The sequence below is a fragment of the Pavona decussata genome, unplaced genomic scaffold (assembly GCF_977016875.1).
Source record: "Pavona decussata unplaced genomic scaffold, jaPavDecu1.1 SCAFFOLD_130, whole genome shotgun sequence".
In the NCBI taxonomy this organism is placed as follows: Eukaryota; Metazoa; Cnidaria; class Anthozoa; order Scleractinia; family Agariciidae; genus Pavona; species Pavona decussata.
Genome location: NW_028145544.1, coordinates 1,383,256 through 1,409,810, shown reverse-complemented (window position 1 = coordinate 1,409,810; position 26,555 = coordinate 1,383,256). Strand labels below are relative to the sequence as shown.

The 26,555-nt window shown below is 38.0% G+C and overlaps 3 protein-coding genes across 3 annotated transcripts; 2 read left to right on the top strand and 1 right to left on the bottom strand.

Moving 5' to 3' along the window:
• The first annotated feature begins 3,309 nt into the window (after positions 1 to 3,309).
• LOC146468553 (neuromedin-U receptor 2-like) lies at positions 3,310 to 7,818 on the top strand. The gene is made up of 2 exons (XM_085124390.1): positions 3,310 to 3,486; positions 5,733 to 7,818. Exon 2 carries the CDS (start codon positions 5,746 to 5,748, stop codon positions 6,733 to 6,735), a length of 990 nt encoding a protein of 329 aa, XP_084980516.1. The 5' UTR covers positions 3,310 to 3,486; positions 5,733 to 5,745; the 3' UTR covers positions 6,736 to 7,818.
• A 173-nt stretch (positions 7,819 to 7,991) lies between these two features.
• On the bottom strand, positions 7,992 to 13,370 carry LOC146468552 (calmodulin, striated muscle-like). The gene is made up of 5 exons (XM_085124391.1): positions 13,210 to 13,370; positions 11,408 to 11,435; positions 11,153 to 11,296; positions 10,185 to 10,427; positions 7,992 to 9,589 (listed from the first exon to the last, which is right to left on the bottom strand). The coding sequence occupies exons 1-5, from the start codon at positions 13,210 to 13,212 to the stop codon at positions 9,504 to 9,506; spliced, it is 504 nt and encodes a 167-aa protein (XP_084980517.1). The 5' UTR covers positions 13,213 to 13,370; the 3' UTR covers positions 7,992 to 9,503.
• Positions 13,371 to 16,362: 2,992 nt separating this feature from the next.
• Positions 16,363 to 19,989, top strand: LOC146468551 (uncharacterized). The gene is made up of 4 exons (XM_085124411.1): positions 16,363 to 16,385; positions 16,663 to 16,806; positions 18,195 to 18,431; positions 19,365 to 19,989. Exons 2-4 carry the CDS (start codon positions 16,737 to 16,739, stop codon positions 19,421 to 19,423), a joined length of 366 nt encoding a protein of 121 aa, XP_084980537.1. The 5' UTR covers positions 16,363 to 16,385; positions 16,663 to 16,736; the 3' UTR covers positions 19,424 to 19,989.
• The last annotated feature ends 6,566 nt before the right edge of the window (positions 19,990 to 26,555 follow it).

The following is a 26,555-nucleotide window of genomic DNA, read 5'->3' as shown; positions in this document are numbered from 1 at the left end:
TGTAGTTCAGTTGTGAGAACGTTTTCGTTAGCTGCGCTTGATTAGTAGGAACATTATGAATGCGGATAGTTTAGCACTTTTTGGTATTTAATTTTTAATCTCTGTTTAGTTTTATCCGTTGAAGATCATCAGTTTGTCGAAACCTCAGTTTTTTTTTTTTTTTAATTGTAACCCGAGAAAGCTTTTTTACTTTTTTTTTTTTGCAATCAATCCTGATTACGGATCTTACGGTTTTCTTGGCATTTGCTTAAGTTTCAACAGCTACAAGAAAAGCATAAGGAGAGAGAGGATCACCTTGCCTGACTACGCGTGTATTAAAGCCTAGAACAATTCAACGACAATTCAACGGCTGACAGTTTAAAAGGAAAAATCAGTTGGGGCATTTTTGAAATATCTCGATTTATGCAAATTGCGAGGTTTTCAACTCACTATTGCTTTATTTTAGCGTTTTAAGAGCGACTCTCCCTAAGATCCACACATTCAATTTTCATCTAGGGATTGATTTCTCTTGGTAAGTAGGTAACAAAAATGAGATATGATCGGAGGAGTTTAACTTACAATTTTCTGTTTCGAACTTTTCACATCCCTGGCTATGCTCGAAACCCAGTGGCGAGATGGTGAATTTTGCAAGACTTGCAGCTGTTAGTTCTGGAGAATACAGATAATTTAAAACCTCCTGATTCTCTAGTTATTAACGATGATCCTTCACGTTTATACTATGATCAATTGCAATCGTAAGGTTTAATAAATGTAATAAATCTCAGGACAAGTGTATTTACTTGGAGTACTTTTTAAAACATGCAATTTAGCCCAAGTTCAGAGGAATAAATTACAAAAGTGGCTCGTACTCACAGGCACTTCTGGATCTACATCTCTGGAAAGTTCCATCCATGGTCTGTGAAAATCTGTTAAAACATTTTGCCGCAATCCAGTTTTTGTTCCACAAGTGAGAGGTGAAAGTTGTGAGATTCAACTAACACGGCCATATTTCTATCGAACATGTCATCAAAGAACGGAGGCAACGAACCAAGAAATGAGGCAAGTCCATCGCATTGAAACGAATTCACTGTCCACCATGTTTTTTTTTTCTAAATTTCTGTTTCCATCGATACAAATCACAAGGATTTGCGACATCGTAGTATATTGGATGCTGGACTGACAGTCATCTACTCGAAGGAACCAATTTTTTTCTTCAGCTACGTAACCTATGTCATCGAACGCATCTTGTCGAGAAGTTAATGCAGCACGCTATTTTGAGCGATGTTCGGCACATAGATTAGGTATATAATTTGGACGTAGGATGGCGAATTTCAAGGCTTTGGCCTCGTTTTCATAGTTTCCATAATTTTTCCTCTGTTTGTTTTTTGTCCCTCTCTCTCCATTTTACGCCACATCGTATTAAACGCCTTTCTCAATCGATCACTCAGCCATTGTTCAGCACTGCCGTAAACAATGTCGTAACTTTTTTAGGTGACGCGACACAGAAATTGTTCTTTTGGCCAGCCAAGCTAACGAGTCTTAGAGAACCAAGGGTTCTGAGATTTCTTAAATAAGTTTTAGGTGAAAATCCAAATCATGTAAGCGCCACTAGGAAGTTCCATCGTTTGAGTCTGAAAATAAAAGTTTCTCCACGGATCACTCTTAAACCACGAGGCAGTGGGGTAGGAGACAGCCTTGTACTCAGATTCCAGATTTCAACAGCTTCAGCTCACCCCCATCTCAAATGTTGCCTTTAGTCTGCTCTGTGTTGAATTTTAACCGATAGAAAATTTTATAACACGCACATAGTGACTGTCATTTCTTGTAAAGATTATTGTTTTGTGTTGTTCTCGTTGCCGTTGCCGACCTTCAGATCAGAGTACGAGATTCAGTTCGAGTGCGACCGTGTTCAAATTTAAGTTCAAAGTGAACCGAGGTTTTCTGCTCGCTCGTATAAACTGTTTTTAAACTCTAATTTTAAGCTAGTGGTAAAGAAAAGTCAACGTCAAAAGTGAGGGACAAAAAACTTTTTGAAAAATCTTTATTGTTGTGTAATTAAACTCGAACCAAAGTTGTTGTTAATCCAGAATTAGCTTAAAACAACTGGGCCCAGAACTCTCACTTATTCCCGTTGTTTATCAGCGCATGAGGAGGCCCAAGAAACAAGCTAGATTCATTTGGTGCGACCAGCGGTGATTTGAGCCACGCAAACTAGATTTGGAAACACGCACTCGAACTCAATCTCGCACTCGTAGTAAAATCTGAAGGTCCCTATAGATGGTTTGCACTGCCGCCATGTTGGTGGACAAAACAAAAGAAACTTTGCTCACATCGTTTGCATGAAAAGTGAAATGAACTCCCAGAGGAGAAAAATCTTATTGTTCCTGTCCACGAACATGGCCGCGATGACGTCACATGCAAACCATCAATAAGAGGCACCTTACATAATAAGTGGAAGTTGTCAGATAAAAGGACTTCAGCACCGGTTGATGGATATCCGTTTAAAAAAAAGAAGTCAAACGAATTGATGTCTCCCTGTTAAGTAAATATAGTTGTTGTTTTATTTTTAAACTGACTAAATATTAAATTCTTAACAGTATTTTTTGAAACAGAATTAAAAATGAAATATCGTCGCTATTACGTAAGTTGTTACACGAAACGTAAGAAATAAGTTAAATATATCTACCTGTATGGAGTTTTTTTGCCAAAACCGATGGAACAATCAAGTTAATTGTGGTTGCACGGCTATATATATATATATATATATATATCTTTTTTTACGTAAAGATAATATAACTGAGATGTCGCATTCCAGTTTTAGTGGCACCAATACGCAGCAAAGATGAAGTGAATTTCATAAACTAGATGTTTCTCATTTGTGCAACGACCGCACACACTTTTCTGGGAAGCAAGACTTGCTTCCTAGAAGCAGAAGAATTTTGTTGCGACGATTGCTTGCATGTCTCCCTGTAGAATTATGTCGATAATAATAATACAAATTAGTGAATATATTCACCATGTGTAAGATCAGGGTTCTTTTATTAATTTTGATGTATGGAATTAATTGTTAATGCATCACAAGATTTCCTTATATCAGCTGGAAGTTTAAAAATATTGCTGCTATATAAGTCGTCAAACGTGCTTTAGAAATCATCAGTTGGTACAATCATTGTTTGTTTTTAAATCGTGCTTTTTTCTTTTGTTTTTTCACATTTCTTGGTAGTCTTAAAAATAATAAGTTGATAATAGTTAGAAATAATGACTAACAAAAGTCGGCCCAACATTTTCCCCATGTCATCCATCCATCAATTGACAATATATAGTCACATTGTTTTGCAAGTACATTTGTGAATAGAGAAGAGAAAATATCAAGCCCTCGCAGTGGTCCCTAATATCAATACTCTTCAATATTGTGGTAAACATTTGCTCACATTCTGTTTCTAGCCAGCAACTTCTAGACTTCGACCTCTAAACAACTGATTAAATCTGTCTGTTCAAAGATAGAAGGTAAGTGATGCTTTTTCTATTTCTGATAAGGAGGCAAAACGTATCACGTACCCTTCGAGTGATAGATGCAGTAGGTATCAGTTAACGAGACAAGACGTCTAAGGCACGGTCCACTAACGAGTGTAGACAACATAAGTAGCTTTAAACTTGTACTCCAACATTTCTTCAAACTACATTTTTTATTCAGTCCAGGGGCAGAACAAAAAAAGATATATTTGTTTTAATTTTGAATCTAAATCCTTTTGAATCATATTACACAAATATCAGTCGACAATGTCGTCGATAGCTCAGCTGATGTAAATGCATGTACCTAAACGACACAGCAGTTCTAAATGACGCAGTTCGGTTCAATGCAGCTCAGTAGGCGTCTTTCACAATAAAGAGAACAACATAAATGTCAGCTATCGTGGGCATTGATGCCGCTACAGTGGTAGAATGCGCAAAAGTGATAAATACTACTGCTCGCCAAGGGTCGCCTTGCTAAATGAACACAATGTTCATAATGAACATAATGTTAAATTTTAAATTATTGAAATAAAAATGATTGAAATGATTGAAACAATGGATTGGTGACAAGACGACTTTTAGGTCCATCATCACTGACCAATATAATTCGACACAGGATTCTTTTAATCTAGTGTTAATAACTTCCCTAACCTCTCGGCATATTTGGAGCATGTTTGTCCTTAATGCTGCAGTTGGAAGACAGTGAATTCTTAGATTTTAGCGTGGACAGCCGCGTGAGGTTTACTGAATTCCACTTTTCGCGTGATCGCATACAAAACGGAAAAATTAAAATTAATCTCCTGGAGATGAAGAACGTAAGTTGAAATAGTTCAGAAGTAAATAATTTAGGTATGCGTATTTTTTCAATAGAGGTTTTCTTGTCGACATAAGTTAATCTTTATAATATATGAGCTCTGAGTTCGCGTTTTTCGTTTCACGCTCAAGAACTGCGTGCAAACTGAAATATTCTGAGGTAAACATGAAATTTGCATTATCCACAAAATTTAAAAAAAAAAAAATGATTCTTGAAAGTTACTGCTGTGTTAATATTAATATAGCTTTATGTTTATCATCAAGTACCATGGCTAAAAAAAGCTTATCATGATGATGATGTCACAAACAAATTGCATTAAAGGATGAACACATATCTATAAGGCTATGTCTACACTACGCTGGATAGCATTTTTCGCCGTTGTTAGAAATACTCCGGCCAGGTGTAAAGAGAAGCGGTCCAAAACCGCCGCCATTTTTCGGTTTCGGTTCTATTCTCTGTTCACACTACTCAAGAAAGTGTCACGAAAACCTGTACGATATAGTTTGCAAAAGTGGTGCAATATAATGATATCGAAGCACATACGTTTTTGTAAAATTTTCGTTTGACAAGATCCACTCTAAGACCAGAAAAACTGTTGCGAACCTCCTTAACTATTCTTGTAGAATTTTTTTTTCAACCTTTCGGGATCACGAATTTCAAGACTTTCATAAAATTAAAGAAAAATGTAAATTGTAGAGTGTCAAAAGCCTATTTAAAGTTGATGGATATCAGCAGCCTAGCGTGTTTTCTTTTTCTGTGACTGATTCACGGTATACAAAATCGATCTTACTCTTTGTCTAATGTAACGATCTTTTAACACGTTACCAGCCTCCTTTATTTGAACGTCTGTATTGATAAGAGAGACGGACCAACAATTTCTATGAGCTTGCGATCCTTTTCTTTCTTTTCTAGGATCGTTCTCATCACCTGCCTCTTATGAAAAATCACTAAAAAATTTCAAAAATCACACTTTGTAACTCATACAGTTCATGAAAATAGTCTTGAGGATGGTCATTTTTTTGAAGTCTTCGGCAAGTCTTGACCATTAATGTTTTTCGACAAATCTTAAAAGTGTCGACAATTTCCAGAAATCATAAAATTAGTATTGACATATTGCTGTTGGAACTAATCCATTAATTTTCTAAAAAACTGACGCTATTGTCTTAAAAGGGAAGAAACATGGATGCCGCAGCACCTGCCCTTTATAACGTCATTCTTATTCCCATTATGCGCAACCGTTTGTCTTATGAAAATCGGCTTTGACTTGTCCGACTTTGATCTTCACTATTCCCTTTAGATACAGTCCAATACAGATCTTCGTCTCGATTCTCCATTATCGACATTTAACAATTGACTTTCCGGTCAATGTTGAATTGCGTTTAAGCAATTCATTTATAATCAGTTCCCGTTTCATTCCACTTTTAAGGCTTTTGTCAGGCATGGCCGACAGTTCTTCCATGGATGGTTACATCGTCGCCTTTTCGCTCTCGATTGTCACGAATTTAGCTGGTAATATCCTGGTGTGCCTCATCGTACTGCTGTTCCGTGACATGCGCATTCCGATGAATTATTTGCTAGTAAACCTAGCCATCAGTGACATGATGGTTGCAGTGTTCATGACTCCAATGTATGTTTTCAGCCAAATCAATCATCCAAGTGGTTCTCTTGGTAACTATCTCTGCAAGACGCTGACTGGAGATGCCTTGGCTTGGACCGGTGCACTAGCGTCAAATTTCACGCTTGTCTGCGTTGCTGTCGAGCGCTATCTGGCCGTCACTTACCCTTATAGCAGGAAAAAAAGGCTCACTTCAAAGAAGTTAAAATATGTCATCCCAGCAGGCTGGGTGTTTGCCATCGGGGGCAATATTCCCCTGTTTTTATATTTTAAATACGACGACAAATTTGAGAGCTGCGTCTATTCGTGGCCCACGGCAAATTTTATGAAGTATCACAGCGTCATTATGGCCCACATATTTGTCGTTTTTCCAGCACTTATCATGGGGACCTTATATTCCTGTCTCATCAATAAGCTTTGGATCAAGAACCCTTCAACTTCGACGGTGATGCAGTTGGCTGCACTCAAGAACCGCCGACGCTCCACCAAAATGGTAATCATGGTGAGTGTGGTTTACTGCATCTGCTGGTTTCCCAACTGCTTTGCTTACATCTATGTCGCCTACTCCTCAAAGCAGTTATTTAACGACGTGCACATTGTATCAGTGTTAATGGTATCGCTTAACTCTGCCATTAATCCAATCATATACAGCTTGCAGAGTCATCGATTCCGTCGACATATTGTAGCGCTGTTTACGAAAGTAATCAGCCCTTGTCACAAAGCTCGAGGGCCTACGGCTGGACGTAATGCAATTCCAAAAAACAGCGTGACCAACACAGGATCTGGGGAAACTGAACCCGTAACTCTGGTTTAGCTCGCCTCCTTGAACAATCTGCTACATATGCCGACATGTGTCGTTAATGTTAACTGTGGTCGACAGCAGATACAGATGAACATCTACATCTACATTTATACGTGGCAAAGGTTGCCCATCGCGCCACGGTGTGCTGGTGCTGGTGTATGTACTTAACACATCATTAAAAATACAGTGCTATGTAATACAGTGCTGTGTATGGTGTTTATACACGTGCAGAGGAAACATGTATAAATATAATTAAAATTAATTAAATGTTAAAATGTGCCCGCAGGGCAAGTTTGAAGGGGGCCTCTAATTGTATATTTCGGATGTTAAGTGGTAGTTCATTCCACCCTTTTATACTTGGGAAGAACTAGTTCTTGTATATCTCCCCCCGTGCGCTATGATTAATAAGGAACATATACGTTTTTAGCATGTAAAGAACTGTACACTTCCCAGCTTTATTATTAGATACCGTGTAGCAAAAAAATTTTGCGGGAGTTTTATTTTGCGGATTGGCGAGTTTTTGTAGTTTGCGGGAACAAATATTTGCGGTACGAGATGACTAAAATTTTTGCTGGGAACTTATTTTTGCGATGCTCCGTTCAAGCAGCAGAGCATTTAAGTGGAAGAAACCTTAATATTTTTTAACTTTTATTGTACGGTATGTTGAGTCACAGTTCACTCTACTTACATATTAGAGACATATCACTGTAATACCTTACTGCGTAAAGGGACTGAGCAACAACAAAACAAAAAGCCTACCTGGCCTACTATGTACAACCGAACACTACATTATTTTATAAGAAAGCAGTAAGAATGTTTGAATTACCGTAGCTGAAACGTTTCTAGGCATACAGAGGGGCTCTCGAGTGAAAGATGTAGCAAGTATACAACTTTGAGACCTAACTGGGAGCGGCCTGCTAAAATGCAAAACTTTGCCCTACTGTAACACAATGAGGCAGACTCGGCCGATGGTAATATAAATAACACTCTTGTTCAGTTGAAGTTTTAAGATTTGAAACAACTTCTGTGCAGGCCGCCGCAGAAGCGCCACTAGATCATGGTTGGTCGAAAGTAAATCGCCCCAGTGGCGCAGATCTATTAAAAGTGGAGTTTTTAATTTGACTGAAGGGAGTTAATTTTTGCGGCGTTTTATTTTACCGGTGTTTATTTCTGCGGGAACTAATTTTTGCGGATCGAGGTCAATCCGCAAAATCCGCAAAAATTAGAACCCGCAATATTTTCATGCTACACGGTAAATACGTTACGTGATGAGTTTCGTTATGAGATCAATAGCATTTTTGAATTTTTTAAGTCCACTTATTATTATATTATACCATATTACTTGAGGCTAACGTCATAAACTTTAAACCAGAGAAACTACAGCTTCAAGATAAGGAAAGAACGGGGATGGAAGGCAATGCATGACCTGTTGAAGACATGGCGTTCACAAATTGTTTTTTACTTTAAGAAGTTTAGGAACACTCACAATTAAACAGAACACTAGGCTAAATGGATGATACATGCTTCTGCCTGAAACGGAGATTTTTGTACAGTACTGTCGTAGAAAACAGTGATGAGGCACCTCATGTTCGCAGGGACACTGTGTTCGACAAAGATTGGGAGTTCACAAGCTTGACCCTTGTAAGGTGGAACATGGGAAGGGCTAGCTGGGAGGTCAGCAGCTGTGATGTACATCGACCAAGTGGGACACTGGTTCCAGCAGTTAAGAAGAGGACTTCCGGTCGTGTGTGAAGGATTGCGCATGCACTTCTGGTTGCACAATAATGGCCGAAGGAGATGTGACTTAATTTAGCATTTGCATGTATATGACATTCTAGACATTAGTTAAAATAAAATAGAAGCTAAATTAACCAAACCAGAAGCACAACCAAGCGTGCACCAGTAAAAATAGCGTTGTATAGTTTGTAGGGTGTAGGTGTCGGTATTTAATGTATATTAAGACACTAATTTGTTTATTTCTGACAAATTATTTCACATAGTTATATTACAGCACGTTCTCGAATTGTTGGTGAATAAAGCTAATATATCACATCACTAAAATAGTTCTTTGCAATTACAACTCCAAAACATTCTTTTAAACACTAAGACCCACACTTAATTATTCTAAACATTGTTAATCACTGGTATTAAAAAAATTATGATCACAGGAGAGAGTGAATCCTAAAACGTTTTAAGTTATTTGGGTCAAGAGACTGAGGTAGGGCCATAACTTCTTGCTAGGTTGGAACCCGGAGTCATTGAAAAAAATTTTCACCCCGGGTTTCTCAGTGAAAATCTGCGAGAAATGTTTAAAAAATTACTCTTTGGGTCTTTCTCTTTTTGATAAAATTTTTGTGTCACCGGACCTCTGGGTCTCATCCCAGAATCCGCCAACAAAATGGAAGGGGAGGGGGAGAGGACTGGGGTGATAAAATCTTCCTAACACATAATACAGTATCTTTAACATCCCACATGGGGAGCCTTACTAGCTCTCGCTTATTGTAGGTTCATTTACACCACCCCACAAGCTGTAAAGCTCCATCAGTATGTGGGAACAAGCAAATAATGGTTGTTGATCTGGAATGAAGATGATGGCAACAACGAAGCTGGATGATGATACTGATGATGATGATGATGATGATGATGATGATGATGATGATGATGATGATGATGATGATGGCTAATATTATGCTACAGTCCGATCAGCCTTGCAGAAATTTGAGTCATTATGTTACACCATGATGGTAATGTTATCATTGTCTCGGTTTTCACCGGGCAATTTATTCATTTTCTTCATTTTCGTCTTCATTATCATTGTCTTCAGTGGGGGGTGGCAAGCCATCTGGCTCCACAAGCATCGCAAATTCTGTAAATACAATGAAAATTAAGAACAAGAGTTGAAATTTGATTCAGTGATATGACAGGCTAAGTATAGTAAACGTAGAGAGAGAAAGCCTCAACGATCCCAGTTGAGATTACGATGCTCGCCGTACTAAATTTGGGCGCGGTATCCTGCAGATTCTGGGAAAACCTGCGAGTGAGTTTGGAACAGTTCGATATTAATTAAACTCGTATATAAGAACTTTCATTCTAATTCTCCATTTTTCCTTGTAGTGTTTGCAACAGTATTTTACACCCGGAACAGGACGCTATGCTGCAGACGTCTTGTTGATATGCTTTTGAGATTCAGGGCCCATACGTTTTTAAGAAGGATTTATCTCATTTCGTGTCCATAATTGTACACCTCGAATCCGATGCCATTAAATAAACGATCGATCGAGAATAACCTATCTGATCTAAAAGTAGATGCAGCAGTTTATCTTTATGTATCATCATCATCTCATTCTCGCCTATGACTAATGTCCTTGCTTTTGATATATTAAATCAAATAACCGTATAATTCTGAAATACTAACAAGGGCACAATAGTACGAACTCTTTTGTGTGGTGTTCGTTACGTACCCTCCAAGGTAATTCGTCTGTCTTGGTTCAGGTTGGTGCTTGAAATCAAGTCTTTCAGATCTTCAGCAGAAACTTTCCAATCCATTTTCTCCAACAAATCCCTCAAGTCAGCTGATTCAATGTATCCTTTGTTATCAGGGTCAAAAACACGAAAAGCCTGTATGATGTCTTCTTCAGTCCCCGCAGGGGTCTTCTGTTCCTCCATTAATTGTATATATTCTTCAAAATTTAACATCCCGTCCCCTGAAACAAACAATGCGAAGTAATAAATCAAACAAGAGGAAGAGTCTTTCAAAGACAAGCAAGCATGTTTTCAAAATTGTGAATTTTTTGTTTTCAAAATAATTTAACTTTCTGGCCCCAGTTGTTCAAAGGGCAGATAACTTTATCCAGTGGATAAGTCACTATCCAGCGGTGCAAATGTACTCCAAACAACACTTCTGTCAAGTTTTCAACACAATCCCATATTTATGTTAGACATAAGCTTCTACTCTTTACACAAATTATAGGGCTATAGGGAAATTCTTGCACACATTTATTTGCCGCATAGCGACCTATCTAGTGGATAAAATTATCTGCTCTTTGAACAACCGAGGCCTGGACGTTACTTTTAATTCAAAGTTCACCTATTGGTTTTGACTACTGTCTAGTCAATTTTGAGCATTTTCTAAAGTGTTTGAAAAAAAATCGATAAATCCAAGATGGCAGCCATCTACAATTGATGACGTAATGCCAACGCACTTGACGGTTACCAACTCGTTTTGTGAACACCAGAGGAAATATCTTTTGGACGTTATTTACACTCTCCAAGTGTCGCTGTTGTAGCTTTAACACTTTTAATGGAGTTAAAAGTAGATGAAATTCTTCCTTTTATCAAGGGATTTGTTCCATTAATTTACTAGAGCTAGAGTGTGCAGTCTTTTATCAAAACTGAACTTAAATGTTCAAAGTGTTTGCTTTGCACCTACCATCGTAGTCGACGGTGAAAATCATCTGTTGTAAGTCTTCTTCATTCGGATTAAACCCCAGAGTTCTCATGATAGAACCCAACTCTTTTGTAGTAATGTAGCCATTATTGTCTCGATCAAACAAATAAAAGGCGGCTCGGTATTCTAAATAGAGAAATAATGCGCCAAGTTATCTTTTTTGTGAAAGAGAGACATTAGTTCAGAGGCACTCAGAAAAAATGAGCACTTGTGATTTTTAAAACTGAAGCATCCTACCTTCGATTTGCTCCTCAGAGAGTCGTTCCTGTGTAGTGAAAAGGAAAGGTGGCGCCAAATTTAAGACTTCGTACGCTCTTCAAAAAAGAAATGAATTGTGACGGATGTACCGTAACAGTGAAACATTGATAAAATGTATGATTTCATGGATTTCATGCGGAAAGGACGGGTGATACAAAGCGAAGTGATTAGCGCATCGAACTCGTTTCTTTGTTGTTCCCTCAAACAAACAACCTAGCTCAACTTGTTGGCGTCTTTTCATCCAGTTATATAAAAAAGGTTAACCTTTACAGAACTAACAAAATGCTGGATGGTTTTATTTTAGGATCTCATCCAGGGCAAGGTAGTCACGATGTTCCTAGTCACATCACGCTGTGTATTCCGTGATGAACTAGTATCTAGTAATACTCCTAATCACTACATGCTGGGAGTCTTGTGATGAACTACAGTATCACCTCCAGGGAGTTAAGATGCTGTAATACCCCTAGTTACTTTATGCTCCTGGAACCGAAGTTACATAAGCGAAGACTGAGTGGAAAGCCTGTGGGCGAATGTGACGTCATCCTAATTGAACAAGTTTTGTACGTACGCTTGCTTTAAAAGAAATCAATAACCATACTAAGCACCCCCGGTTATGACAACTGAGCCGCTCAAGGTTTATAGTTAGTCTACAAAGAAACACTATAGGCTACACTATTTCAACTTTCCACTGCAAAACGAAGATCACCAAATGTAAAACCCGATATAATTTTTGCCAAATATTGTCACTATCCAGAAAATTATAGTTTTGTTTACCATGCCCGTCAGTAAATAAAGCGGTGGGTATTGTTCCTTAGGAGGAGTCATTTGAATTGATTTCTACTCAAAATTGTTAAAGCAAAATATGACACGCGCTCTGTAGGCTATTCTTTTTCATTTCTTTATTTTTCGTTTTGTTTTCCAGACGTTAATTTTTTTTTGTGCTCATGATCGAAGGAAGTTATAGGCAAACGTAATGTCAACATCAATTTTAGTACCTGTTAAGGCAATTAATTATTAACATTCACCTCAGTAATAATGAGAATGTAAAATGTCAAGTGGCTGCGTGCTGATATTTTGTTTTCGCTTAGAATTTGCCTGAAGAGAAATTACGCTTAGACGAACTTAAGAATTAGGACCTGAACTCAGCTCTGTTTAATTAAAAAAAAACAAGACTAGAAAGATGATGGTAGATTTAATCGATTTCCGTCGATTAATAACAATTTTTAAACTGAGTTTCAGTACGCATTGCAAGGCACAAATCTCGGAAGCCTTGTAGCATTATTTAGCAGGTGCTAGCGCTGTTTACGGAAACAAAGGTAACTTTAAAATGGAATAGAACGATTTAATAAATGTCAAAATGTGAGGCAATCACCTATCGTTAGCAACCAGCAATTTTCGAAAGAAAAAAAATCAGCTTAAAGTAAAAAAATGTTTTAAAAAAGTAGAGGTTGGGGTACAGCTAAGAAGCAAATCTAGTGTTTAATCGATTAATTTTCCTCTTGTCTAACGAAAACGCATTGAAAACCCAAGAAGGATTTTTCGTTTTCTTTATCCAGATGAAGTAAACAAGGGAAGCTGTATCCGAACGTAACTGTCAAAAACTGGAAATTTTGCAGTATTTGTATCCGTTGCTATTTAATTGTTAAGCTCCTTGCCTATTTACAAACAATGTAAGAAAGCTAATGTATTATCGACTAACTGACGGTAATTTTGTAAGCAACCTTTCAGTGCTAGAATTGACACACACATTGTACGTTTGCAATCTAAGATTTAAAACCTACCATAATATGATGATTCAACAGCCGGACGTCACAATTAGTCGCGAGGCAGTGAAACCTTGCAGGCACGCTATGAATACTATATTAAAATGCAACTTCGTCGGCTAAACAAGCTCTCCAATGTCTACGGGCGTTTGTAGAATATGATTGGAGAAAAAAGTTAATACTCCCACTGAAGCAGCCAAGAAATTACGCATGCGCATGATATTGAAACGCTATGCTCCATTCAATCCCTTACTCGTCCCCAGAGCTCCTCAGACTTCTCTCGATCCAGGGCCTCTTTCTCTTTGAGCTTTCCCACCAGTAAAGAAACAAAACGACAACGAAGGCTAAAATCCCTCTGAATGTTTGGTGGGTGTGTGCGACTCCGTTCTCCAAATCCTGACCCTATATTAGACCAGAATATGTAATTTTTCAGACCTGATCTCTAAAATTCATAGCTATTTTCTCAGAACTGGCCCCAGTTGTTCAAAGGCCGGATAACTTTATCCACTGGATAAGGCATTACTCAGGGTCTAAAATATACTTCACGTTAAAAGTGGTCCAACGTTTTCGTACACTCCCAAACTTAAAACTGTGGTTAGAGTGTGCATATTCGCTTGTACACGAGGAAATACTGAAATCTTTGCACAGATTGAAACTGTCGGATAGTGACTTATCCACAGGATAAAGTTATCTAGCCTTTGAACAATTGGAGCCTGGTCTCTAGAATCGGAACCGTTTCTGTAAAACATATATCCGTCGTCAGACTTTCAGACTCCAAAATGGTTAAAATCTATACCGCACTTCAGACCAAAACATCTAAAAAGCCATACCGTTTGGCGCCGTAAATATCTATAAAGCTTATGCAGGGGACTAAAACATCAAGCGTTAAAGAAATTAAATTTTTGGCATTTATTCAACCGACAAAACATGGTTAGTGCTCTTATAAACATAGACTATATAGATGTGTGCAGCTCCAGTTGCTCTTGATTATTAGCTGTATGTTTTGATCTAAAAACGAGAAAGGATCCCATGTTTCTAAGTAACGACTCAACTTTTATTGATTTTAAAAGTTAAATTCTAACTCTTTATAGTTCTATGAGAACACTAGGAAAGTTTATTGTAAAGATTCTACCATTTATCGGGTACGATAAGTTACCGTGACTTTTGAGAAATCGGCCTCGGTGTTTTCTTTTCTCAAAAAAAGAGGCGTTTTTTCCAATTAAGTATTCAATAACTTACCGGTATATGCCGCCATTCAACTCAGTCTTCATGGATATTTGTTTTGCCTGACAAAGTAAAGGTAATAATATATTTATGTCTTTACAGCTTTTGAACTTTTTAACAACATTTATGCAATTAATTTATGAGTAACTCGCTTTCGAAAATGGATCTTTCGGAATTCATAAATTTGTTATTCAGCTTATTGGCCTAACTCTGTCTGCAACCTATGTTAAACAGCTTGATTTGATCGAAACCTTTCAGAAACACATTTTGTCGCTTACGGCTTTTAGTATATGAGTTAACCCCGTAACAATAAAGCGATGGTCGTCCTGTATTACCATAAACGTTTAATATATCGATTCAGGTTAGCTCAAGAACATTCTTCATACGTTGAGGGAAGCGGTTATGGTAAGATTTCTGTTTCGTTAACTGTTTCATACTTACTTTGATCTTAAAATCTTGGTTTTTTTTCTGTTACGTTAACTGTTTCATCCTTATTTTGCTCTTAAATCATGATATTTTTTCTTTCGGAGGAGGGGTCTCCTTAAACTTAGAGACGACAGAACTAAAAAACCTCTCGCACGCGCGAGGTTTTTTCGTTCTGTCCTTCGAGACTGGAAAACAGCAAAATTGTCTGATAAAGATTTCGGAACTACACGGACTGTTTCCAGTATCAGAAGCTAGCCTTTTAGTGACACTAACACATCCTGCAGTATCAAAGACCAAATCTCTATCGACTGTAACAATGGTGATGTTAACAATGTTATGTTTCTGAAAGCAACCTAGTAATACCTTGATATATATTCCCTTTGTGCGGATTGAATCTCGTGCGTTTTATGCGGTCGAACTTTTAAACACGCACACAAACAAAGAATTAATAAAACAAACAGCAATTACAAGGCATCGATGACGGTTAATTTGTTCCCAGCACTTTGAAGTTGCTTACAAAAAGGAAGGTAAATTGTTACTGAATCAAAATAGGTAAACCTTACACTGGAGTGAAGACGTTTTAGGGGCCACTAACGACTCCTGTTTGCTCCTCATACATCTGGAAGCCGAAATAAACTCCACACACGAGTCGTAGTGACCTGACGCGGGACTTACTAGTGACATTAGAATAATTATTACATGAAGCACTGACATAAATATAAGCACACTGATAGAGCGGTTTTCAATTGAGTGTCGAAAGTAATTCACGTTTGGTTTGGTTTTGTATTACTACGTTCTGTGATTGGTTAACAGAACTCGCGCCACTTTCTCAACCAATGGGAATCCAAACCAAAAACCAATCGTGTTTTCGCCGCACGCGTTTTCCCGCGCTTGGCGCCAGTTACATGTATTTGCTTCGAATTCTGATTGCCTCGTTGTGTTGTTTACATCTGTTGCGATTGTCCAGAGTAATTACTTTGGTTTTGGTTTTACGACACTCAATTGGAAACCGCTCTAGAAGGAAAAGAAACAGAATGGTTCTTTTTATGGTGACCTGACTACAAATTAATACGCATAAGCAAAGACAATCACAAACACGGTGTAAAACAGTCTAGTTCGCAAGCATAAGTGGTTAGTTATGCTTTAGGCTTGTTCAAGTTAAAAATCAATCTTTAAAGCACCAAATTTCGCCAATTGAAAGAAAATGAAATTAATTTCGTTTTGTTATTGTTATCAGCTTTTCTCCAATTTTACTCCTAGAAACAATAACATTTAAAAGTATTTTGGCCTCTGACGACGTATAAGAGTATTCGCGGAGCATTGAAAAGTAAAAAGAAGCAATATTGTTCGTTAAAAATTCATAAGTTAGTTTAAAAGTCGGCTTTTTTATTTCATTCTTCAGAATGATTGAAAAATCTGATTTTTTCTGACATCAATGTTATCTTAAGTTGTTACAACAGATGGTTTTTTAATTGCACTGTTGATGCTGATGTTTTTTTTAACTTGTTCTTTGCAGGAGAAACTCTCCTCTGAAGAAATAAAAGGTAATCATTTGCATCACAGCGTCGTTAAATTTTAACATGAATTCAAGACGTACGATAGCTTACTTAATTCATAGAAAACACTTGCAGAATTGATGACCTTCTTCATGTGACCTTATCATCGTAACTCGTTTCCAGTGTTACTCTGATGTAATCCACACAGCTATAGTACAATGTACCATGAGCTAAAAATAACCAATGACGCAATTGTCTAAATTGCTCTTGTTACTCCGTAAAAAAGTGACTTGATTTCCAACCTATTCTTATATTTTAATGGCAGAGTACCTTGAGGTTTTCGAGTATTTTGGCCAGAATAAAAATGGCCGCATATCAACAAGGCAACTTCGACAAGCAATGCTTCTGGTGGGCCTCAACCCAACTGATTCCCAAATACAGAACCTTATTAATGAGAAGGAATATGATGGTAAGTGGTTAACAAACAACATCACCTTTATTACTGGGAGAATTTACAGGAACAACAATAATGTTATGAGCAACGCCGATGATGATAAGAGCAGAGAAAGATGTATGCGTTGCACAGTAACAGTAATCTAGCAAATTGGGTTTAAATGGATTACACATTTACTGAGCCAGAATTAATGAAATTATTGTACTGTATTTTTTTAATTATATAACGTGTATTTTGAGCTCATTGGAAAGCAGATGGAGAACATAAAGACTTTTCTTCAATAAATCCCATCTTAAGTAAGTTCTTAGCACATTCTTAACCAAAAAGGTCTGGACAGTACGAAAGTCACAATAAGTGTTAAATGTAAGACGACGATTTTCAATTCAACAGTCATGTGTTGGCAGAAACTTCTGCCTTCATCTAATTATTGATGTTAAAATTTGCATTTCCTGTAACATTTACACTGAAGAAGGAAGGAGTTTCTGCCGATAACATGCCTGTTAAATTGAAATCGTAGTCGAATATCGAAGATTTGTTGTGACATTCTCGACCCTTTGAAATCCTAATATCAACAGGTATATTCTCTTCACCTCTCTTCATATAATTCTTATGATGCTAGTTAGAAGAATCTGTATGAGGAAAAACATTTTATCATTGGTGACGATTTTTTTTATTCTCGTTATCTGTATGTTTGATTAAACAGTGAATATATTGGGAGAAATTAGATGTTGGTCACTGTATGGGTCTTTGGCCAATATAAGCCTTGATGTTCTTCGGCTTGTTGTAAACGAGCAAGTTTCCCTGAACAAGTCTGCATGCCTTTAGGCAAGTTTTATGTTCTGGTGATTACGGTAAGATTTGTCAAGTTTTTCTTTGACAAGTCTCCTTGTTCCAGTTTTTGAACAAGTTTATTGAAAACTTGTCCACCTTAAATCAACCCACAAGTCAAAACTGTCAAAAAAATTGGCAAGGAAAGCGTGCATGTGTCGAGCCAGCTTTCTAAAGAAAGTTTATTGCCAAAAGGAAAGGGTAATAAATTAGTTATTTCAGTCTCTGCTGTTATCATCTGTTATCGTCTCTGCTGTTATCGTCAGTCCTAAAGTCCTGACACCAACTGTCAAAAAATTTGGCAAGGAAAGTGTGCCAGTGTGGAAAGAGCCTAAAAAAAAAGCTTCTTGCCGAAAGGGTAGACATGTCCAAAACACTCGACCTAAGTCGGGTCGCCTGAACGCACAGACTTACTGAAAGTCAGATCGCCACCGGAACCGGAAATGCACACAATATGCTCTGATCTGTGGTACCGGAAGTTAAATGTTAACATGAGCAAGGGGGTGAAACAACCCTCCAAGAGGGTAGTGTAATAAATGAGTTATGATCTGAGCAATTTTAGTTTCTCTCTTCAGGTGATGGGTTTTTAGGACTTTCAGAGTTCATCAAAACAGTGGAAGATTACAAGAAGCCTGATGACAAGGACGATCTTATTATGGCGTTCAGGGTTTTTGATTCTGAAAACAAAGGCTATGTTGAGGCGAAAGAAATCAGGAAGGCTCTGCTGAGATTAAAAGACATTCCGATGGAAGAAATTGATGAAGTTTTGGAAGCGGCAAATCTTCAAGAAAATCGGCACATCTACTTTGATGGTGAGCTTCACGATACTGTAAGCAAGGGATATGAAAAATAGGTACCCGACATGTACTTGTGCGGACTAGCCCTAACCGGCCTTCAGTCATGTAATGGTTAAAGTCCCAATAACCTATTAACCCTGTCATTCCTCTGTGCATAGTGCACATGTAGGACTTTTTTCCGTGTTTGTGTGGAGGGGAAAAGCGGGAAGCTAAAGCAACTGAGATGTTTTGACAAGCATCTGGTGCAGGAAAAATATTATTGGATTAGACACCCAGACGATCGAGCACAGTTTTGGTTACACACCATTTTTTGCTTTGTGTTAAAAAATTCAACTTTCTTCAAATTAAAGTTAGGTAGATAATTTTTAAGCTGGTAGGAAACCACGAAAAAAGGGAGAAAAAATGCAAGAGAAACACAAAAAAGAAAGAGTCGTACGTAGAGTACGCCCAACACAAATAAAACTTCTAAACGTTGACTTTAGATATTTAAACGATAAGCTATAAGATAGTTTTCCTTTAGTTACCGTAGTTGCCATAATGTGGTCAGCATAAGCCGTTTGTATCTCCACATTGGGTTTTTTGGCAGAAAGATGAAGTTATGAGGGTTAGAAAACAATTTTTTTGGCGGAAGTGCTTGTAATTTTTAGTATTGTAATTTAAGTGAGATTTTGATTTAGTAGGGCGCGGCATCACACTATCGGGAAAAACTTCTAGTCAACAGATAAAAGCATATATGACAGCATGGTGTGCTAGGCCAAAAGCTTGAAGGCACTCGAAAACTTGCAATTGAAAAGTAACTTAATGGGACATCTAGTTCACCAAGTGTTGTAAGATTTTAATGGCCTCTGACCTCCGGATTTCATCGACGCACCGACATCTCACTGTAACGACTTTAAGGTTCAGCAGCTGAAGTTAAAGGATCGCTAAACGCTTTGTTTTTTCTTTCAGAATTTTCCAGGCTGCTGGTTCCACTCATCAATAGAGATTTGGACATCATCTGCTTGTGATGGATATTAACGTTACTCACGTGAAACCAAAATATCTAAAACCACGATGGATGAAATATTCTGTTTCCAATATCTTTGCTGTTTGTTTGGTTATATGACTGGGTCCTCAAGGATCGCTCTTATGATCACATATATCTTTAAAAATACACATTGGCACGTTACGTTGCTGGTTTAGGTTGATGAATTTGAAGGATAACCTTGTTGAGACACGAAAGTGATCAAAAGACACAAGCATTCCGAGATGCTTTGAACCTTACTGTGAAAGCGAGGCTTCGTGCATAGCTTTTATTATGATAATTGGTTTTCATTCATACGCGAACTTTTGAGAAAGACGTTCTTGTTGTTCATCGTGGTAGAGACAATAATATTAAGGACGGTGCCTACTAATATCGAAGTATTTTTGTGCGGCTTATGATTATGCGGGAAAAGCAGATCTTAGCAAGGCCTATTGGAATCCAAAACGAAAATTGGGGGTAGCCACGCATTTTTCAGATATAATTAAGCAATAATGTCTCTAAAAAGCGCCAAAATATGAAGTAATGTATGGAATTTTTTCCTAAATTGAAGCTTAAGAGCGGCTTCCCACAAATATCGACCGAAATCAACTTTTGGTGGCACAAGTCAAAAAATCGATTTCGCTCATATTTTGCTCATAGGTAGGCCCTAGTAAGAAACAAAACGGGCTGTAGTTAGTTTTTTCAAATACGGCTTCCTTACGCGTAAACATGCGAAAAACGATTTTCAACTCAGTTGAGCCAAAATCCGCTTCCCGCCGGACGGAATTTTCCTTAACTTTGGCCGGCCGTGTAACAATCCACAGTTTCTCACGGATCTTGAAATAACATCTATTGTTTTCCTAGGTCTTCTTTTTCTGTTCCACAGAAAAACATTCAAAACTTACGTTACTTTTATGCCCGAAACTGATCTAGAACAACATGCTATAAATGCAAATTTTTAACAACCAAATTTTCGAACTTAAATACCGGCAATTTTACCCATGGGCGATAACTTAGATTATCATAAAATGACTTTCTATGGCTTCACTGTGTACTTATCAATCATAATATCAAAACAAAGGTTTGGGTGAATTATTAAGTGACTCGCACGGCTTCGAATTTATCACCTACCCTGTCGAAAATCTGGCATTCGCATTGTAAACAATGGCGTGACATAGCCGGTGACCGCGAACTACGAAAGCCAAAAGAGATTCAAAAACGTGCATTATTTTGAGACATAAAGGTAGGGAAACTAAGCTGATACCTTAATTAACAATCCAAAATAAGATTTGGGCATCCTCTTCATCTATTCGTGCTCGATACAAGCACAAAATATTAGTGTGTCGACGACGCCTTCATATTTAGTATTTCATGATCATTTCATGCACGTTTTAACAAGAATTTAGCATCGAATTCTTCATTAACCCGCACTGGGATTATTTCTGTACTCTTATCCTCTGAATAAAGAGAACTTTGACAAAACAATCTAGTTTACAAATTAATAAACATTTCTTTATTTTTCTAATAAACAACTCGCAAGCTACACTGTTGCGTGACAACCATGAACCGGAAGGGTCACCATAAAGATTTCTATGTTTCGATGTCTTCTTCTGCCATGATGATTTGAAATTAGGGATAAAGACGATTTCAAGCGACTAGTTTTCGTAACTAATGTCCGTTTGCTTCCATACTTTCGCACGCAAAACAAATACTCAGAAACGAGCACATTATATTCTAAATCCAACAAAGCATTTTAAATGCCGTCAAATTTGGTCGGTATGTTAATTGTCCCCCTTAACTCATCCACACCTGATAAAGAGGAAACGACTTCTTTCTGGAGAGAAACGAAAAATAACTAAAACAGAACATTGTGTCAATGTCACGAAGTAGCAATAAGGACATGCTACGGCTCCTATACATTTGGTATTTCTGGGCGTTTTCCATTTACCAAGATACTTCAGAAATTCCGGTGGGGTTGTAAATGCAACATGCTTTATTTGGTTCGCTCCACTGAAAAATTTCCGGAAAGAATGGAACTTGTGAAAAGATAGTCCCGTTTTCCCGTTGGAAACTTTTCCGATGGAACTGCGTGTTCCATTTATGAGTTTCACAAGGTTTGACCAGTTCCAGGCTGTTCACGACCGTATCTTCGGTAAGGAAATATGGCGGCTTCTTCTACTCTCTCGGTAACTTTCCTATCCTCGAATAGTACTTTATACGAATGCTCCGTGTGTCATGGCCTGGCTCCAGATTTTCAAACGTTAATTAATCACAACTGTGCCATGTATGTCAATGGTAAGTAGTATTTATCGAAGAAAACATTACATCTCACCCTCGGGTTCTTTGAGTGTTCCGATTATTTCCCGCCTTGAAGCGGGTGTCTCGAAAACGAAGACCTCTAAAACGAAGACCCAAAGACCCTAAGACCCTAAGACCATAAGACCCCGAAAACTCGAAAACGAAGGCCCCAAAATTTTCAAGTATAAAAAAATGAAATAACATAAAAATACATTATTTCATACCTCAAGTGAAATTTAATTCCTTCCTGTGGTCCTACCGGCCCATGGTTATCCGCCATCTTGAGCTGAGCAGCCGCGTTTCTTGGAATACTGACCGGAAGTGTGTTTCCGCTCTACTGGACCGGAAGCGCGTTTCCGAGCATCTCAGTTGCGCTGCTCGGTTTTTATTTAATAACCAACTAGCAAAAGAAACGAGTGTTAAATCCCTCCTCCTCGGAACTACAACCACGCGATCGTGAGAGCAAAAGAAATGAAGGCTTTCTACTATGAAAGTTGCTGTAATTATTTTGAAGTTCAATCCCGAGTGTCGATTCGTATTTTTAACAAAATTCATCAGCCTCCCTGTAAAAAAGGCCTTATCACGGTTTTCGACGCCATTTCGACGAGTAGGCAAACAGGCTTGAAATAACAGATTTTGTCAGGAGCTCCTGTGTTTGTATGGAAATCCGAAGTCAAATAATTTTCATAAAACATCGCTTCTGAAATATTCATGAATTGGAAACTTTCGGTACTAGGAAAAGGATTTTAGGAAAAAAATTGAAGGGATGTAAGCTGTGCCAGAAGGGGTCCAGTCGTGTTTTGAACTTTCCATACATTTCCCTGTATTTTTTCCCGCGAACTATGGCTTAGTAGCTGTTCACGGCTGGTTTGCTATAGAGATAAATGTATGGACGTACGGCGGGATTGACGAATCTCAAACTTATTACAGAAACTTTCATAATAGAAAGCCTAGGCTTCATTTCTTTTGCTCTCACGATCGCGTGGTTGTAATTCCTAGAAGGAGGAATTTAACACTCGTTTCTTTGTAGTTGGTAATTAAAAAAAAACCCAGCAGCGCAACTGAGATGTTCGGAAAGGCGCTTCCGGTCCAGTGGAGCGGGAAACACACTTCTGGTCAGTATTCCAAGAAACGCGGTTGCTCAGCTCAAGATGGCGGATAACCATGGTAGGACCACATGAAGGAATTAAATTTCACTTGAGGTATAAATTAATGTATTTTTATGTTATTTTATTTTTTTTGTACTTACACTTGGAAATTTTGGGGGTCTTCGTTTTCGAGTTTTCCGGGTCGTAGGGTCTTCGTTTTCGAGACACCCCCTTGAAGCCTAAAATTTTGCATCTGTAATTAAACAAGGTCTTTCGTCATTCACCCTTGCACAGCAGCTGTTTCAAGTGCGTGTCGTTGAGGAGCTCTTCCTGTAGCTTGTACTTCTCTGCACAGAGCTTCAATGGTCCCTCAAATCATCCTGGAGTGGCTTTTAAATTCATCAATCGTATAAGCTTATCTATATCGCGGCAAAATATTTTCATAAAAACCTTGATTTTGGCGAAGATCGCGTCTCGTTGCAATCGTCGCCAGGATAGGAATGTCATCATAAATTTTTGAATTCACGAGACCCTCTTCTTCCAAAGACCGACTCTACAATTTCGTTTAACCACAACAATTGTGCCGCCATTTTGTATTTTTTGTGCGGAATACATCGGACGGAGAAGGAAATGGATGGAACATGTGTTAAATGGAACACGTTCTTCACCGATAAACATTTTCCACCGAAATTCTCGGAATTTTCCGGAATCTTTTGGTAAATGGAAAACGCCCGTTGTGTCTACCTTCTCTCCTATTTATCCAGAAATACCGTAAACTGCCTCTTATAAGCCCTGGGGCCCGTTTCTCGAAAGTCCCAGTAACTTACCGGGCCCGATAAGTGTCTTTTGTGATAAATGTTTCTCAACAGATAAGCCCAAATCGTCATCGTCTTGATGTTTCCTGGCGTTGAAAACGTGGCCGAATGGGCAAGAATAAGCTGAATCTCGTTCCCTACATCTTGAAAACCATAACATGACTTGTGCTGGTCAATTTTGTTTGTACAGGATAGCAGAGGTACTATTTCCCTGAACCTTGTTCTGTCTGCGATCAAAGGAACATGGCCCATAACTATCAACGTAAACGAACAGCAAACTTCCATGCTCGCCGTTTTGTTTACAGTTCCTTACTGTTTCTCTGGTGTAATAATAATTCAATTTGTTCATACGTCCAAAAAAGCAATGAGGACGTTCAAAAATCTAATTAGTTAATTACGTTCATCGTCACAAAAAGAATATTTCAGGATCAAAAAGCGCGGCAAAATAACATTACTAATCCCTGACACCAGTATTGACCACTATCTTGGTTTCATTAAATTTGTTACGGCCTTTATTGTTATTACTTTTTCCCTTAGAAACGTTCAGAATTCTGTCTTGTTTTTTTTTTTTTTTTTGGTTGTTGTTGTTGTTGTCGTTGATTGTGCGTGGCTTTCTTTTGCAAATTTAATGAATAAACTAAATCATGCAGTTTTTGCATCTATAATTCACTAATCACGAGCACTCATTTTTAGATGTATGAAGATTGGAAAACTCTACAGCAAATCTTTTTAAAAACGGAAATGGACCCTTTATTCTATTTCTCTTCCCTTTCTTTATCTACAGAGATCTAAAAACTCGCTCATGATCAACGGGACGAGTGAAACAAACATTACTTCGAAGGTATATTTCACGCAAACGATGCAGGTTAACATAACAGTCGAAACTTTTAATCAGGTTAATGTAGTTCAAATCTGCTGTGTTTAACCTATTTCTAGTTTAATTTATTCATGGCAGTGATAAAGAAAGAGGAAAATAAATTTTCCAATTATTTGTTTTAACACAATAATATTACACAATAACGAACTGGACTCCGCATCAGAGCGAACGGATACTCTGAAATTTCCAGTTATGAAACGTAGCCGAAATATATATTTATCCGTAACGCTACCAAACTTTCGATCCAAAGATTTTTCTACTGCGAATGAAAAATGCTTCCTTTTAAATGTCGCTTCATTTTTTTTTTTTTTTCTAAAAGGAAAAAATATTTGTACCCGTGACAGTGTGTCACGCCATCTTTTTTACGCTTCGATCGCCAAATCTCAAGAAAATGCTGATAAATCTGAAGCCTAACGGGTCATTTATTTTCATTTACCCAGAGTTTTGTTTTTGTATTATGATCAATAGGTATACAGTGAAGCCATAGAAAGTCATTATAGGGAAATCTAAGTTATCGCCCGTGGGGAAAATTGGCATTGTTTTAGTGCTAAAATGTGGTTGCTGAAAATTTGCATTTATAGCATGCTTTTCTAAACCTATTTCGGACGTAAAAGTAACTTAGGTTTTAAATGTTTTTCCGTGAAACAGAAGAAGAAGACCTAATAGAGCAATAAATGCCATTTGAAGGTTAGTAACAGTCTGTGGATTTATACGCGACCCGTCGAAAGTTAAGGAAAATTCCATCCCGCCGAAAGCGGACTTTGAACTCAACTGAGACAAAATCGTTTTTCGCATAATTACGCGAAAGGAAGCGGTATTTGGAAAAACTAACTACAGCTCAGTTTGTTTCTCACTAGGGACTACCTATGAGCAAAATATGAACAAAATCGATTTTTTGACTTGTGCCACCACTTGGTCGATATTTGTGGAAAGTCGCTCTTAATTATCTCTGAAAAATGCATGGTTACCCCCAATTTTCTTTCGAGATACCAAAAGCGTTTGCTAATTTCTGCTTTCTCGGCATAGTTTTAAACTGCGCAAAAATATTCCTGTATTAGCAGGCACCACCCATAGGAAACCCGAGTATCTCGAGATGCGCAGAACGTATGCGCAGTAACAATAGTAGGCACCGTCCTTAAGTGTTTTATCGTTTGTTTCACGATGTAGTCATTTTGAGTTGCAAATCGCGACGTTTCAATTGCTTACTGCTAGTCTTCATCAGGTCGACGATAAGGTCGACTGGTCACGCAGCACCATTTATATCACGATGGTCGGCTGTGATTGGTGCATTTCGATCCTCACTGTTCCGGCGAGGAGTTGTTCAGGGAAATGGCCTATTGTGGGCTGGGACCATTTGCTAATTTCACCTGTCACCATGTTGAATTGAATCATCGTAGAGCCAACAGGCATGAAATAATTTTTTTTAATGAAAGTTACAACCACTAGTGAGTTTCTGTACTGAAGATGGATGAAGTTATTTTCGAAACATGTTTACTTAAAAAAAATGCTGTAACTTGAAGATGAAGTCAATCTGTTTTGTGGTGAATTCTCGAGTAAACACTTCAAATGTGCCTCTTTCTTTGAAAGGTATACTACAGGGTTGCCAAATGCTGTCGTACGCAAAAGAAAATAAACTTATCGTATGCAAAGCATGTCAGCTACAACTTCCTGTGCAATCACGCTAACGACATGTTGCAGTCAACAAGTTCCGTTTTCCTTCCTGGAGAACTGTTCTGTCAGTTTTCTAAAAATGAAAAACTGGACAAATTTTGTCCTACACACGAGAATAGTACCCTTGGCAGGGAAAACTCGCTTGCATACAACCAGCCTAAGATTGACTTCCAAGCTTTCTTTTTGCATTTTTAAACAATTTATTTGTTGTGCTTGGTAGTCAAGAGCCGTTTTGGCCAACAGAGGTCTGATATTGCTTTCTCACGTAAGGCGCAGGTGGTTACAATCGTATTAGGATTCCGTGCCAAAATGCTAATATTTAATTACAAAATACAAAGGCAATGTGGTGTTAGTGGTATTTCACATCAAGGACTCATCCTGTTGACA

Coding starts and splice junctions, on each gene's coding strand:
- LOC146468552 (XM_085124391.1), bottom strand. Junction 10,428..11,152: donor TTTCACCGTCGACTACGATG/GTAGGTGCAAAG, acceptor TGTTTGTTTCAG/GGGACGGGATGTTAAATTTT. Junction 9,590..10,184: donor CAGACGAATTACCTTGGAGG/GTACGTAACGAA, acceptor TTGTATTTACAG/AATTTGCGATGCTTGTGGAG.
- LOC146468553 (XM_085124390.1), top strand. CDS start 5,746: ATGGCCGACAGTTCTTCCATGGATGGTTACATCGTCGCCTTTTCGCTC.
- LOC146468551 (XM_085124411.1), top strand. CDS start 16,737: ATGCTTCTGGTGGGCCTCAACCCAACTGATTCCCAAATACAGAACCTT. Junction 16,807..18,194: donor TAATGAGAAGGAATATGATG/GTAAGTGGTTAA, acceptor TTCTCTCTTCAG/GTGATGGGTTTTTAGGACTT. Junction 18,432..19,364: donor TCGGCACATCTACTTTGATG/GTGAGCTTCACG, acceptor TTTTTCTTTCAG/AATTTTCCAGGCTGCTGGTT.